The sequence below is a fragment of the Coccomyxa subellipsoidea genome, assembly GCF_000258705.1.
Source record: "Coccomyxa subellipsoidea C-169, whole genome shotgun sequence".
In the NCBI taxonomy this organism is placed as follows: domain Eukaryota; kingdom Viridiplantae; phylum Chlorophyta; class Trebouxiophyceae; family Coccomyxaceae; genus Coccomyxa; species Coccomyxa subellipsoidea.
In genome coordinates, this window is record NW_005178036.1 from 1,394,170 (window position 1) to 1,407,512 (window position 13,343).

The 13,343-nt window shown below is 53.1% G+C and overlaps 4 protein-coding genes across 4 annotated transcripts; 2 read left to right on the forward strand and 2 right to left on the reverse strand.

Moving 5' to 3' along the window:
- Positions 1 to 1,146: 1,146 nt before the first annotated feature.
- COCSUDRAFT_63143 (hypothetical protein) lies at positions 1,147 to 4,866 on the forward strand (the record flags this gene model as incomplete). Its single annotated transcript, XM_005648102.1, has 10 exons — positions 1,147 to 1,255; positions 1,577 to 1,677; positions 1,951 to 2,157; positions 2,298 to 2,459; positions 2,673 to 2,768; positions 2,944 to 3,069; positions 3,278 to 3,394; positions 3,696 to 3,836; positions 4,206 to 4,431; positions 4,793 to 4,866. The coding sequence occupies 10 exons, from the start codon at positions 1,147 to 1,149 to the stop codon at positions 4,864 to 4,866; spliced, it is 1,359 nt and encodes a 452-aa protein (XP_005648159.1).
- A 1,825-nt stretch (positions 4,867 to 6,691) lies between these two features.
- COCSUDRAFT_33139 (hypothetical protein) lies at positions 6,692 to 8,025 on the forward strand. The gene is made up of 3 exons (XM_005648103.1): positions 6,692 to 6,886; positions 7,183 to 7,399; positions 7,554 to 8,025. The coding sequence occupies exons 2-3, from the start codon at positions 7,220 to 7,222 to the stop codon at positions 7,941 to 7,943; spliced, it is 570 nt and encodes a 189-aa protein (XP_005648160.1). The 5' UTR covers positions 6,692 to 6,886; positions 7,183 to 7,219; the 3' UTR covers positions 7,944 to 8,025.
- Positions 8,026 to 8,033: 8 nt separating this feature from the next.
- COCSUDRAFT_33141 (hypothetical protein) lies at positions 8,034 to 8,841 on the reverse strand. The gene has a single exon (XM_005648104.1). It carries the CDS (start codon positions 8,494 to 8,496, stop codon positions 8,188 to 8,190), a length of 309 nt encoding a protein of 102 aa, XP_005648161.1. The 5' UTR covers positions 8,497 to 8,841; the 3' UTR covers positions 8,034 to 8,187.
- A 607-nt stretch (positions 8,842 to 9,448) lies between these two features.
- On the reverse strand, positions 9,449 to 12,910 carry COCSUDRAFT_41804 (hypothetical protein; the record flags this gene model as incomplete). The annotated part of the gene is made up of 9 exons (XM_005648105.1): positions 9,449 to 9,600; positions 10,027 to 10,172; positions 10,704 to 10,870; positions 11,166 to 11,306; positions 11,525 to 11,641; positions 11,807 to 11,932; positions 12,109 to 12,204; positions 12,552 to 12,692; positions 12,818 to 12,910. 9 exons carry the CDS (start codon positions 12,908 to 12,910, stop codon positions 9,449 to 9,451), a joined length of 1,179 nt encoding a protein of 392 aa, XP_005648162.1.
- Between the last annotated feature and the right edge of the window lie 433 nt (positions 12,911 to 13,343).

Sequence of the window (13,343 nt, forward strand, 5' to 3'; positions counted from 1 at the left end):
ACCAGAGACATGAGCAGGGCATTCTTGATGGGAATGGCTGACCTGGAAAATGCACAGCAAATGCAGCTGGGATGCCGCCAACAAGGCTGCCAGGTTACTGCTCAAGAACTGCATGGAAACTTGACTATTTCTCCGGCATGCAAAATTGTGCTCACTGGCAGATTACGGCACAGCATTGCTGGACCGTGTGGGGTTGTTTGCTGTCAGGCAGCGTGGGGCTGATGACAATACTCACACGCTTCCACGATAGTTCCCTGGCTGATCAAGCTCTTGCGCGCCCTCAGGCTTTCTTGCCTGGTGATGCAGCCCCCAGCAATCCTTGGAAGCTACTGCAAGTGTTCAAAATACCATGCATATTGGGGTCTTCAGAACAGTCTCGGGTACATGCCGAATGCAAGTTTTGCAGGAACCCAGTCGACGACTTCAGGTTGAGGAGCTCTCCGGCACATTTAAGTTGGCTTGAAGCCAGCTGCAGCCTAGAGGCCTCAGGCTAAGCCTGAGGCTAATTTGAAGCCCGGGCCATCCTCAGAAGACTCTAGCTAGCCATCATAGTGGCGTCTCTTGCATTGAACTTCATTTCTGTAGCACAGGATAGCTGGCGCCGCGGCATTCAGTGTAAACTAAAGCTTGCCAAGTCAGTGACTGTACAGGCTGCACATGTGCAGCCTCAGTGAGCTGATCATGACTTTACCACCGTGGCCGCCACGGCGTGGCATGATGCATGCCTGTGACCCGCTGCACAATCATTGCACATGATGTACATGTCTCAGATTATCAATCATTTAACAATTTAATACCGCCGGCCGCCGGCCGCGGCGGTCGTATATGTCGTCTGGGCCAGGCCCAGGCCTGCAGGTGGTGCAGATTAGAGAACAGATTGCACCTTCTTAATATTGGTTGATGACATCCAGCAGGACAACTGCAACGGTTTCTCGGATGCATGCATGCCAAATTTTTGTCTTGCATCGGGCTTGGAAGTTTCCTGGCATCGTGGCAAGCTGACGCCCACGATGGGCCTCTCGTGAGTCATATGTGCAAATGGATCCTCAAGCGAGCAATGGTGACGTGATCCCGATGAGTTTGGTTTACGTCCTCCAGGTCAGGTTGTCGTGTGTTGCACAAAAGCAGTACGACTGGCGCAACATCATGTCCGGCAGCATGTCGTCGGACGACCCCGCCTCGCCCAGCGCCGGGGCGTACTATGACGCCACTAAAGAAGAGGATGAGCTAATGGCCGCTGGCGCCACGGAAGGCAGTACGTCCCTGGCTTGCGAAGCGCATGCGTCTCGCTCATTGAAAGGCTATTCTAGTGAGATGTTGAAGGCTGGAAGTGGCTGTGAGGTGTCTCAAAGGGGAACCGAACAGGCTTGATGAGGCGGTGAAGGATAAAGCGTGGACATCTAGATGTCACGGGCGTGCGAATCCCGGTCCAAGGATCTTTGATTTGCTGGGCTCTGGAAGGTGTAGCAATTGCACTGTCGCAGGGAGGGCAACAGAGGCATGCTGGTGAGCCCACCTCGTTGGTGACAAGACTGACCGAGTTTGAATTTTACCCTTTGTTGTGCTTGTCAAGCAGGCATGTCTGATCCTGCTGCCATCGCCAAAGCCATGAGGCGCCACGAGCTCCTCAAGCTGAAGAACAGGCGGGCGCAAGCGCGTTATAGGGAGCGAACAAAGGTGGGGTGCTGTTTACCCTCCCTTTCTTGACTAAGGACCGTGAAGACGTTTGCAGCAGTCTGGGTCCAGACTCATGTTTAGACTTTGAAATTGGCACGACAGCTCAGCAATACCATCGAGAGTGTGACAGCAAAGAGCGTGCGAGCTTGACGTTCAAAGCCTAATGTTGTCGTATAAACGTAATAGATAGGGACCCACTTACGTCAGAGCTGTGCAAGTGGCCAGCAATAATCGCCGTCTGCAGAGAGTATTGAATGGAAGTTCTGCACGCAGGCGAAGGCCCTCGTCTGGCAGGATCAGGTGGAGGTACTGACTGCAGCTCTGCAGCAGGCCAATGCAGAGAAGGCTGTGCTGGCAGCTGACAAAGCCAGGCTGGAGCAGGAAGTCAGCCGCCTGCGGCTGCAGATGAGCATGGGCAAGACCATGGACCTGCCAGACAGCAAGCTGGCCAATGGGCACTCCCCGCCCAGCGTGCTCCACGTAAGCCACTGCGTGTCAACAGCATAGCTGACATACTCCGAGCTACATGAACCGCCCCTGAATGCTTCAGTTGCAGTAGTGCTCCACTGCTGCAGATGAGCGCCATGCATGCAAGTGAAGAGCAGCTTGCCGATGTGCAGGAGGTGCATGTGCTGGCGCCCACACAACCCGTGAACATGGAGGCGGATGCCGACACGACGCGCGCAGTGCAGAGGGTGTTTGCGCTCGTGCGCAATGGAGAAGCGGCCGCCGACGCAAAAGAGCCACCCCTCACCCTGGATGACGTCGTCCGCTTCTACAATGTGAGCCTCCCCCTCATCTTATGTACTCTAATCGTCCAGTCATGGGCATGCACAGAGCTTCACCTGTCATGCACAAGGTAAGGATTCATTACAGATGTCCTGCACGTAGAGCAGTGCAAACGGCTAGCCAATACCCAGCAATGATCAAAGCATGGATTCGTTGAAGCACACCAGCCAAAGATGGTGTTGCCTGAGGAGGTGGGGCATGCGCAGGTGTGGGTGAGGGAGCTGGCGGCTGCCCTGATGGACATGGGCAACAAGTCCAACGCGCCAGCGCAGGCCAGCGTGGAAGAGCTCGTCCTGGCAGGGGTGAGCCCAATCTTCCAAATTGCTTGTTGCATGATGCCTGTCATGTCAGTCCACTGCTGTTCTATGCCAAAGCAGTCCATGAAACACGCTTGAAATGATCGGAATGTCTGAAAGGATGGCAGGTTGATTGTTGTTATTATGGGGAGACATTGTGACGTCGTGCGTGTGTGTGCAGAGGGAGGTCAGCAAGAAGCTGCACGTGCGGCTGCCGGAACTGTCAAAGCTGCTGGACGCCACCCTGGCCAAGGCCCCCAAGGAGCAGTTTGGCCCGCCATCCGCCCAGATCTGGAAACGCATCATGGTGCGTCTTCTGCATACAATACTTGCGCCAGATCTACGCTCCAATACCTCTTCCAAGATTGTCCTCCCTCACTTCTGACTTATGCATCTGAACACACCTTCATGCATTGCTCATGTATCAGCCTGATTGATGAAATGGGCCTATTGTTGCAGTGCTAAAAGTGTGTGCTTGGTGGGGCATCGAAATGATAGGAGGAGTGTATTTGCAGGAGCGTGTGAATTTGACTCCCGCCCAGGTGGAGCAGATTGTGCAGCTGCGCCAGGACCTACTGGAGCAGGTCTGTGGAATTTTAGAGGACCGCAGGGCCACCTTTGCCAAGCTGCAGGTGCTTACACATCATTGATACAGCCAAGTTTATCTCCTCGTATTTAAATGTCATCTTCACGCTCACTCTGAGAACTAGAGTGAGGCCATTGTCAGTTTAAAGCTGGCTGGAACCAATGTATTGCAAATTAATGACACGGCAGCCAATTGCAGATGTCACCTTGAGCATACTTTTCTTCTGGCAATGTCTTGTTATGCTTGTTCGAGATATGAAGTGTGTTGCCAGATCTGAGTGGCATGGCATAGACAGGATGGAAGCGCATGCTGGGGCAGCCTGTGAAGCAGAACGGGTGTGGGTGCAGGCGGATGCAGCGGATGCAGAGGATTCTGGCAACACTGCGAGCGCGCTGCTGGCGGCCAGCCAAACGAGCGCGCAGCTCAAGGCCAGCCAGCTGCAGGAGCAGCAGCTTGTCATAACCTTCCTGCACCACTTCTGCGAGAAGGTGAGCAACGTCCCTTGATTTTTCACCGTCTGCCCCGCTCACCTGCAGCCTTGACCTCGCACAGCAGCGCACAGCACAGCACTGCGGCGAGCCCTCGCTGCAGAGGAGAAATAACAAGCTTGAGAATTTGAAATGACCTAGGTGGCACTGTCTGGGTATCCAATCTCACAGGCAGTCAGAGGGCAAGCTGGAACCTATCTGTGCGTGTGCCGATGTCTTTTGGCAACAGGAGATTGAGGTGACACTTTTCTGTTTGTCCGCCCATCTAACCAGCAACGGGAGAACCAGGTGGCAATTTGTGCGCGTCTGCTCTTCTTAGGTTTTATATTTGGTGTTGCAGCTGACATTTGCGGTGTGCGCTGTGCGCAGATCCTGCAGCCGGTGCAGGAGGCGCGCATGGTGGTGGATGCGCACCCCTACGTCGTCAATGCCTTTGCGCTGTGCACCGCCGCGGCCGATGCGGCCGGCCACGACGCCGCGCTGGCCGAACCGCTCGCGTCCTTGCTGGCCGAGGAGCAGGCCCCCTCCTGGTCCCCCCTGCCGCCAGACTCGCCCTTCCGCGCCCTCTACCACGGCGAGCTCCGCCTGCATCAGGGTGAGTGGCATTCCCTCGCAGGGCAGCTTTAAATTTGTGATGGCCTGCTAGGGGCCTGTGTAGGAAAAGAAATGATTTTAGGAGCTAGGAGGAAGCCAAAATACAAGGCAGGGCAATCAAATGGCCGAAGATGTCACCCCCTGGCATGAGACTGCCACTGAGGGGCAGGCGCGCTGATCCATTTCTGAGCAGTGCCCAGTTGTAAGTTGTCAGCAGGTGCCGAGCGCCGTGCGATTGTACAGACCACAGAGTTGTTTCTATATGATGGTGCTGAAGGGGCCAGGTGCCCCATTTTTAGCAGAATCGCAGGTCAATGAATGGCTGTGGTGGGCTCTGATAAGTGGCTGCTCCCGCTGTGCAGGTGCTGCCATGCTCGTTGGGCAGCCTGACGCAAAAGCTCGGGCCTCTGGCGAGGATCCGGGGCCAGAGGCGTAGCTGGGTGCAGGGACATTTTGCTCGGTCTATAAGACTTCAGAACTGAACATGCTTTTGAACACACTGGCCAGCTTGTCGAAGATGGATTTCAGCATTCCAAGGCAGTATCAGAGCCTTGCCTAGCAATGCCTTGAGCTGATGGAATTCTCAGGAACCTGCTCACATACTGAGCAGATGACCAGAGGGAAATGACCTCGAGATTTGTAGCTGTCCGCTGTGCATACACAGAGACACTCACTTGGAGTGTGTGTGGTGCCTGCCAGATGAGCTGTCTTTCATGAAGCCCGGGGGCTTCAACATGGGCTGAATTTTCTTCTTTCCGGGAACTTGCATGTGCATTTAGGACTACCCTCAAGGGGATACATGTGCGCGCAGTCTGGCGCTGCGAAAGCTTTGCATTGAGAGGGCAGCATCTTGTTTGACTCCGTCCGGGTTATGTTGCTTCATGCGCACACACAGCTCAGCCTATTTCTTGGGTGTGGGCCGCCACTTCCAGCAGAAGGGCTTCAATACCTCTCAATTAGCAATCGCTGCCCTGCCATCTTTGGGCAGAGAGACCATCACTTTTCACAACCGAGTCTGAGGCATTTTGATGTGGACATTCAGCTCGCGAGCTCTGTCAGAGGGTTGCATGTTTGAGTCAATATATGGGGGTTTGGTTTTGTTGCTTCCTCATTGAACATACCTGTTATTAAGGCCTCGTGTTGCAGACTGGGAGCATAATGTGCTGCAAGGTGGCCTGAGGGGAACATGCGCCAAGGACAATCAATTTGTATCATATATTGTGGCCAAGCCTCACTTGTGCTTGACAAGTGATGGAGATCTTGCTTGTGCCTGCTTGGCGCGTGGTCAGATGGTATGTCATATTGCAGGACCAATCCTTGAAAAAGAGGAAATGTCCTCGAGATTTGGACCAGTGAGGGTGCGCATCACCTGCAATGTGACTTGACGAGCACACTGAGTGATTGGGGCTGTCAGGATCAGACTTGGGACATGGGATTCCTTTGGATTGTCTATGAACGTCATGTTTGTGGCCAGCAGTCACTCCTGCCTTGACGACGCTGTGTTGCGGGGGCACTCTTTTCAATTAATTCTCAACATGCAGGATGCGCCACGCTCTTTCATTCACTGCAAATTGTGCAGTGTCAAAGTGGTGCCTTTTTTTCAAAGCAAATCATGTAAGCCAATTTGTTTGACAATTTTCTGCACAGCTAAGGTACCGGTAGACATAGGCAAGCATCATGCACAGAAGTACAGTGGACTTCATCATGATGTGCATATGATATGCACATCAGTCATGAAGAATGCCATGGTGGGGCTGACCTGCCTGCCAGTGTGCCAGAGCTATTCCTAGTGTTCATGCCCCTGAGGTTCCTCTGAAATGATGGCATCTTGATGGCCTGTAGGTAGCTACCAGCCGTACTTGTTCCCCAAAGGGATTGCCACCGGCGGTACTGCCAGTATGACCAGTGGTCATGACCACCAGTACTGAGGAGCCCCGTGCCTCGAGGCACGGGGGACATCATGTATGATACTTTCTCCCAAAGCTTTCATAGCCTAGGCCTCTAGATCTTAGACGAGTCTTGCATGCAATCTGCACGCTTATTCACAGGATCTGCACACTATATAAGCACCTGAACTTCCCTGCCGCCTGTTCTTTTCTACAATCATCTGATGGTTTCCGCCAGAAAAGGATGACAAAGCTGTACTTGCAGAAGCTGGGATGGCAATTGAGATTTGCCATCTGGCAAGGGCAGGGCACAATCTTTTCAAACCAGCTGATCGCCCCCGGAACTTCCACTTCTTGGCCCGAATGGACATTGCGCGGTTCATCCGATACACAATGGTGCCGCTGTGAAAGCCAAAACTTGGATCGGAGTGTCATTTATAGGCGCACGCGCACGTATTAAATGGAACGCAGGCCTGTGACAAGCTGATACCAAACGATTTGACAGAATTGGATCCTTGTCCTCTTTGTCATGAAATGGGCGCAGGATGCTTCGAACGATCTGAAAATCAGGTAGCTCTTCTTTATGTCACTTGAGTGCAGCGCCCATCGTGTCATTTCAACAATACTCTGCGCTTCACAACCAAAAGCCTGAGCTGCCGTACCGAGACAGCTAGACTACGACAAGTTTTCAGAACACACAGCTGCATCGAGTCTTAGAGCACCGAGAAATCAATTGAGTGATTGATATCAGTTCAAAGACGTGAGCCGTCGGGCCCGCGTCGATAAATGTCAACCGCAGCGAGCATCGTCGTACTATTAGTCGTACCACGAAAGGAATTATTATGAACGACTGTATCTTCGTGCAGGCCGTCGACAAAAGATCTGCTTGGAATACTGCACATGATGGCCGTCCAGCAGCAGACCGGCCTGTTTGGAGAACACCAACATGAAAGAGCTGCGTCATGCGATGTCCCCCTGCAGCGACTTCCGGCATCAAATCGCGATGGCCCCCCCATGAACATTGTGGAGAGTTACCTCTCCAGCCTGAAAGCAATGTATGCCGTCAGCACACCAGCCATGGAGGTATGTGAGATGACCTGCTCGTGATCCAATCTCTTGAGTCCAGGAACTTCAGCTTGTACTGAAACGCTGGTGATTACATGATACCGAACTCCAACACGACTTACATGTCTTTTCAGATCCTGGATGCTCAAGACTCGTTGCAAATGATGTGCAGGGGCCAGCCGCCGGCTCCAAGAGGGCGCACACAGCCTCCCACCCCATGCACAACCCCTTCCAGAGCTGCACAACACAGTCGCAGGAGCCGGCCTGCTGGGCCGCGCAGGACACTCGTGCCAGTCATCGCAGCAAGCGGCAGCGCAGCTGCACGGCAGATGACGGGGAAGATGTCGCGGAGAGCATGCCCTGGGGCCCGGTAGAAAACTCTGCGCCGCCAGCCGAGCACGCATGGCAGCTCCGAGCCAGGGACCACAGCTCTGTCAGTGCTGCCTCCACCCACTGGCAGGTCCAGATCTGGCCCCAGCCCACCTTCAAGCTCCACAGGGACGTGATGGAGGATGATGCAACCTCCCCACTCAGCGCCCCGGCTCCGCACGAGCAGGACTAGGGAGCGCGCACATGCAATTTTCGAGCTGGCCGGTGCTCCCATGGCTGTGTGCTGATCCCAGAAGGCTCTCTCAGAGGACGCCGCGGCCGCGCCAGCAGAACTGGGCGTCTGTTCTGTGTGCACTTTGGATTTGTGGCAGGAGGCAGATGCCGGGGGGCGCTTGAATGTGTCTCGGGCTGCCCATGCGAGCAGAGCCTACTGCCATGGACAGGACCCTTTTTGCAAGCTCTCAGTGGTTACCAGTTCAAGGACCGGGATGGATTAAGATTATGTAGTAGCAGCCTGTGGCTGAAGCACTGTTCTGACAATGCAGTATGCCGTACAGATGGGAAGGACTGACTGACTGGGGGTAGATTAGGCCGAGCAGACCATCTGCTGTGACTGCTGGGCTGGTTGTTACAAGTAGGGGCAAGGTCAGGGATGGATCTGCAGCCTCTGCACATTCATCCCTGGCTTTGACAATGCACAAGGCAACAATCGGTTTATTAGCACACCATCTCCGTATGTATTGATTGCCCTCTTCATTTTGTGGATGCTTGATTTGTAGGATCATCAAGATGCTCTGTTTGCGGAAGAATGAGACTTACCACCCGCACACGGCAAACTCGAAGTATGTGAAGGGTTTTGTACCATGCTCATATATGCGCGCACATTTACCGCCGAATCACCCTCTTGCACAGGTCAAGGGGATTTTTTTATATGTGTCTGTTGGGGTCTGACACTTTTGCAAGTCTGTCTGCTGTGATTTTATTTTTGATTGATTGATCAGGGCCTGACTGCGTATGATCGCAATGTGGAAGCAAAGACTGGGATTGGGATTAGTAGGCTGCTGCCAGCTGTACGTACACACTCGTTTGACAAGTGAGAGGATGGATTGTGTAACTGAGTTTGTGAGCTTTATCATGCATGCTGCCATGGCCATAGAACCCTCTTTTACATTGCGTCAAACCAGTCGAAATTCCAGGTGCCTATCACCAGCTGTGGACATGCTGTACAGCACAAGTGCGCAAAGCTGGCGCAGGCACATTCATCCAATTGACAATTTCGCAAAAAATGAGGTCGTAACATTACCCAAGCGCTTTATATTCAACGTATGTACTTTCACAGAGTGCTTCCAGCCTAATAGATTTTGGCACACTGCACATAAGTATTGTGAGGCACAGCCCCAAGCAATTTTGTTAAGCCAGTATCCCAGCGAAACAAAAACAAAAACATAGGTGCAGACCTTCATTCTGGCGGAATGCACACATCAGATTGCTGACAGAAAAATTGCGCACTGCCCACATAAATACTGATCACAGAGCGACAAATAGTCTACATCCTATACTTCTGCCTGTAGCGCACCCAAGAGCCCAGCAGAGCTCACGGAGGACCAGGCACAACCGCACACCTTCATAAATAACAATCAAGTACTGTACCTGAGGCACAGTACGCCGCCTTGACTGACTGACTGAGACACACATTGGACTGCCCTCTCTTGGGCTCAAGCTGAGACCAGCCTGAGATCAGGACTCCCATCGAAGGGCTGCAGCGGGCTCCACAGTGTGACAGGGGTCCAGCTCATCTGGCAGGGGCAGGCTGTCAGCCGCCAGCAGCGCTGCAATTGCATCTGTGGGCAGCTCGTCCTCCGCCGCACCTGCCGCCACATCATCCGCCCCTGCCGGCACATGACACCAGAACTCAGAACTCAAAGTGACCGAGTGCCCCATAGACCGAGCCAGGACTATCTTGAAGCATCTTTCCTTGCATGTCATGTAGAAGATTGCCCAACTTAGATGTCATCTGAGGCCTCAGGAATCAGGGGAAGACACAGGACACCTCCACCACCTCAAATCTGAAGTCTTCAATTCCCCTACATCTTCAAGAAGCAGTCCTTGCTGTCTTTTCAGACCTACCCACAAGATCAATTCCCAGACAACCTCCTCCATCCACCCCACGCCAATAGTCCAGCTCTTCCAGACAATACCTCCAGTGCCCCCGCAATACCTCCAGTGCCCTTGCAAACGCAATGCAGACGCCAACAGAATTCAGTGCCGTCAAATGTGGGGTCCTGGGTATGCTTGCTCCAGTGCAGGGTGCTCACCTTGGCTGAAAGAGGTGAAACCGAGCAGGGAGGCGGCAGGAGGGGCGGACAGCGGCCCAGAGGGCTCATGGTACACATCCAGGCCCTGGTACACTGCCGGCCACAGGGACCCATCCATCTCCTCCTGCTCCTGCCCCGTCACCCACCTGCGCGCCGGCCACACCATTCAGGGGACTTAGAAAGGCCTTTACTAAGAATCTTAATCACCCCGAAATACCACCTCTGCTGACACGCTCCTAAAGAAGTTACCACTGCATCACCAGTGACGCGACACGACGGCGTCTGGATGCATCAAGGAGGCGCCACATGCTGCCCAGCCCTATCTCAGCCCCCAAGAGCCCTTCACAACCATTGACGATCTTTCGAAAAGTTTTCCCATCCTAGCCCAAGCCAGGCCAGAGCAGCAGTTGCGCCCACATGATGCATTCAGAAGCCGGTCTTTCTGATTTCCATGGGACTCTAGAGTAAGTATTTATTCAAACTTCCCTGCAAATTCGCTTGGCAGAGTGTATACAGCTGGCGATCCTCTGTTGGCCTTGTGCGCATCACTTGATCATCGCTAGCAATAGGAGCAGCGGATGGGAGCCTGCCACATGCTTAGCACGTGCTTCAAATAGCCAGGAACTCCTTGATTCTCTCGAGTAATTGCAGCACTGACAGCTGGAGGGGCGGCTGACCAGTAGGAGCTCATATCGCTGAAGATGGTGTTCATGTCGGGCAGCGCATCGATGTCCGCGGCCAGGTCGGCCTCCTCGATGTACAGCTGGCTGCATATGTACAGGATGTCCGGCAGGTGCGGCGCAGCCGCCACGATGCACCGCGCATGCTGGATCGGCGTTATGGTCTGCGCCAACAACCCGCTGAAGCAATGTTGACGCATGCTGGACGATCCGGCATGCAGGCTCATGTTGACACCAGGGGGATCTATAAGTACATATATGCAATTCTGTTATATGTTCGTTTAGGAACCCCTGCTGACTCACATGCCATCTGGTGGCACAACCAATCATTCGAACTGTGCTTAAGAGCTGCGACCGAGGTCATGCGCACGGATTCATTACCAGAAATGGTGCAGCATGCATGCCTAGCCACTGAGCAGAGAAGTGGCAGAGGCAGCAAGCACGAGAGGGTCGGCGCACCTCGTGCACGGCTTTGCAGATGAAGTGGGTGACGAGCTGGTACTCCCTCTCCAGGTTGGCCCTCAGCTGCGACGTGGACAGCTGCGCCTTGAACAGCGTGTTGGCAAATGCCGATGCATTCCCGGGGTGCGGGAGCATCGCCTGTGGATCGCACACCACAGCATAATTTCAGGCGTAAACAAACCGTTGGATAAGTTGTCAGCATGGATCTAACAATTGACGGACAGTGTGTGTGAGTGATGAAGTAAGCTAGCACAAACACATCATCGTGAATCTATTGCAGACGTCTGCCACAGCAGCTCACACATAGGGTATCATGCACGCGTCATGGTGTCTGAGCCATGAGCCAAGGCTGTCACCTTGATGCCCTGTGTGAGGATGCGCCGCTCCGTGACCACGTCATCGATGTCCTTCAGGAACTTGGCCCGCAGGGCTATCAGGCGCTGGCGCTGCAGCGGCGTGAAATTTGCCGCTGCCTGCATTGCACAAGCCTGAGCTCTCAGAAAGACTCTTTTCATGTTCCAAAGTAGAATACGATCAGGTCCAAATCCTTCCAGCATTGCAGGACACGCCTGGTAATTCCATTTGGGACTGTCAAAACCTTTGTTTTAAGTGCAGTCAGTGTTAGCGAGGGGGTGCACCACAGTAGATCTCCACAAGGCTGGGCTGTGGGGGCCGGCTTCCCTGCACGCCTGCTGCTGAATGTCCGCCTTGAGCCTGGCGGCTTTGAAGGGGAACATGAGCACCAAGATCTGCTGTACCTCCCTCTGCAGCGCATCACACCCCACAGGAACACTCAGGCATGAGCTGGAGCCATTCAGAAACCAGCCACAAAAGAGGCCTTCGGTCACATCAAGCCAGGAAAGTCTTCTGCCCTCTTTGTTAAGATTAAGAGGCACGGATTTTCATTTTCAGGCTTCTGCAGTGGAAGCCCAGCACTCACCGATTTTGACATGAGCGCAAGCGCCTCATTGTGAGCTGGCGATGACACATCCTCGGCTCCGTTGGCAAAAAGGCATTTCAGCGTCTCCACAAATTGCTGCAGAGACAGAATGACCTCAATGCAACTGAGGCCAGTGCATGATCAGGTGCAACAGCTGCAACAACGTGCAACAGAGAAGGTGTTTGAGATCTGAAGGAGACAAGTGATCACCCTGTGTTGCCGGAGCTGCTCTTCACGTGACTCATGCAAGTATGGATAAGACTCCATCACCTCAACAAGTGTGCGCGGAGTCTGCTGCGAACCAGACCTTCACCTTCAGATTGTCTTCAGTAATTGCTTATATCTTGAAGGACAGTAATTGCTTATATCTTGAAGGACACTCGACACAGCATTTGCAGAAAGCATCAGGAACAGAAATATCAAAAGATGCTCTATTTGAGTACCTGTGCAGGGGATGGCTGGATGGGAATGCTTGAGACTTGCGCACCCCCCGACTGCATGATCTGCTCCAGCCTGTCCCTATCAGCCTTGAGCGCTCTCTTCTCTTCCGCCATTTGCCTCATCTTCGCATTCAGCTCTTTTATCTGTGCATGCATGCTGGCAGTCAATGACAAGTTGCACCGATGAGCATTGAAATATGTGTACTGCTCAACAGAAGCCCATCACTTTTCATGAGATTCGTTACATGACTATGTTGCTTGGCACTCACCTGCACTTTGTAATGGTCCATCTCATTCATTTTCTTCTCCCTGTATTTCTTCTGTGCCCTCCTGTTGTACAACAGACCAAGTCTGGTGGACATCACATACATGCGGACTCTGCCAACTATTTCATATCTTCTAGCAAGAATGTTTAATTGTCATGAGGGAGGTTATCAGGCATTCTTGTCAACGGCATGCTCAAGGCACCGTCCAATGCACAACTTTCAAAGGTGCTGAGGTATTTAACCCCAGGTACCTGTTCTTTGCTTTAATGCGCTCTTGCCGAAGTAGATCTTTTGAATTAGCAGGAGCGATATGGTCGCCTGTGTCAGCGTTGGAGCCATCGTGACTCATATTGACATCCGAAACCGTGCTCATGCCCGATCTTCCCTGGTACGACCCAAATTGTGCAATCCAACGGATATTCCTGATTACTTCAAGCACTTGTTTTATATAAGGATGAGGGCACGAGAAGTTTCTAGAAAGTGAAGACAGTAAAGACAGTGCATGAGGTTGACAAAGCTACAAGTGCAA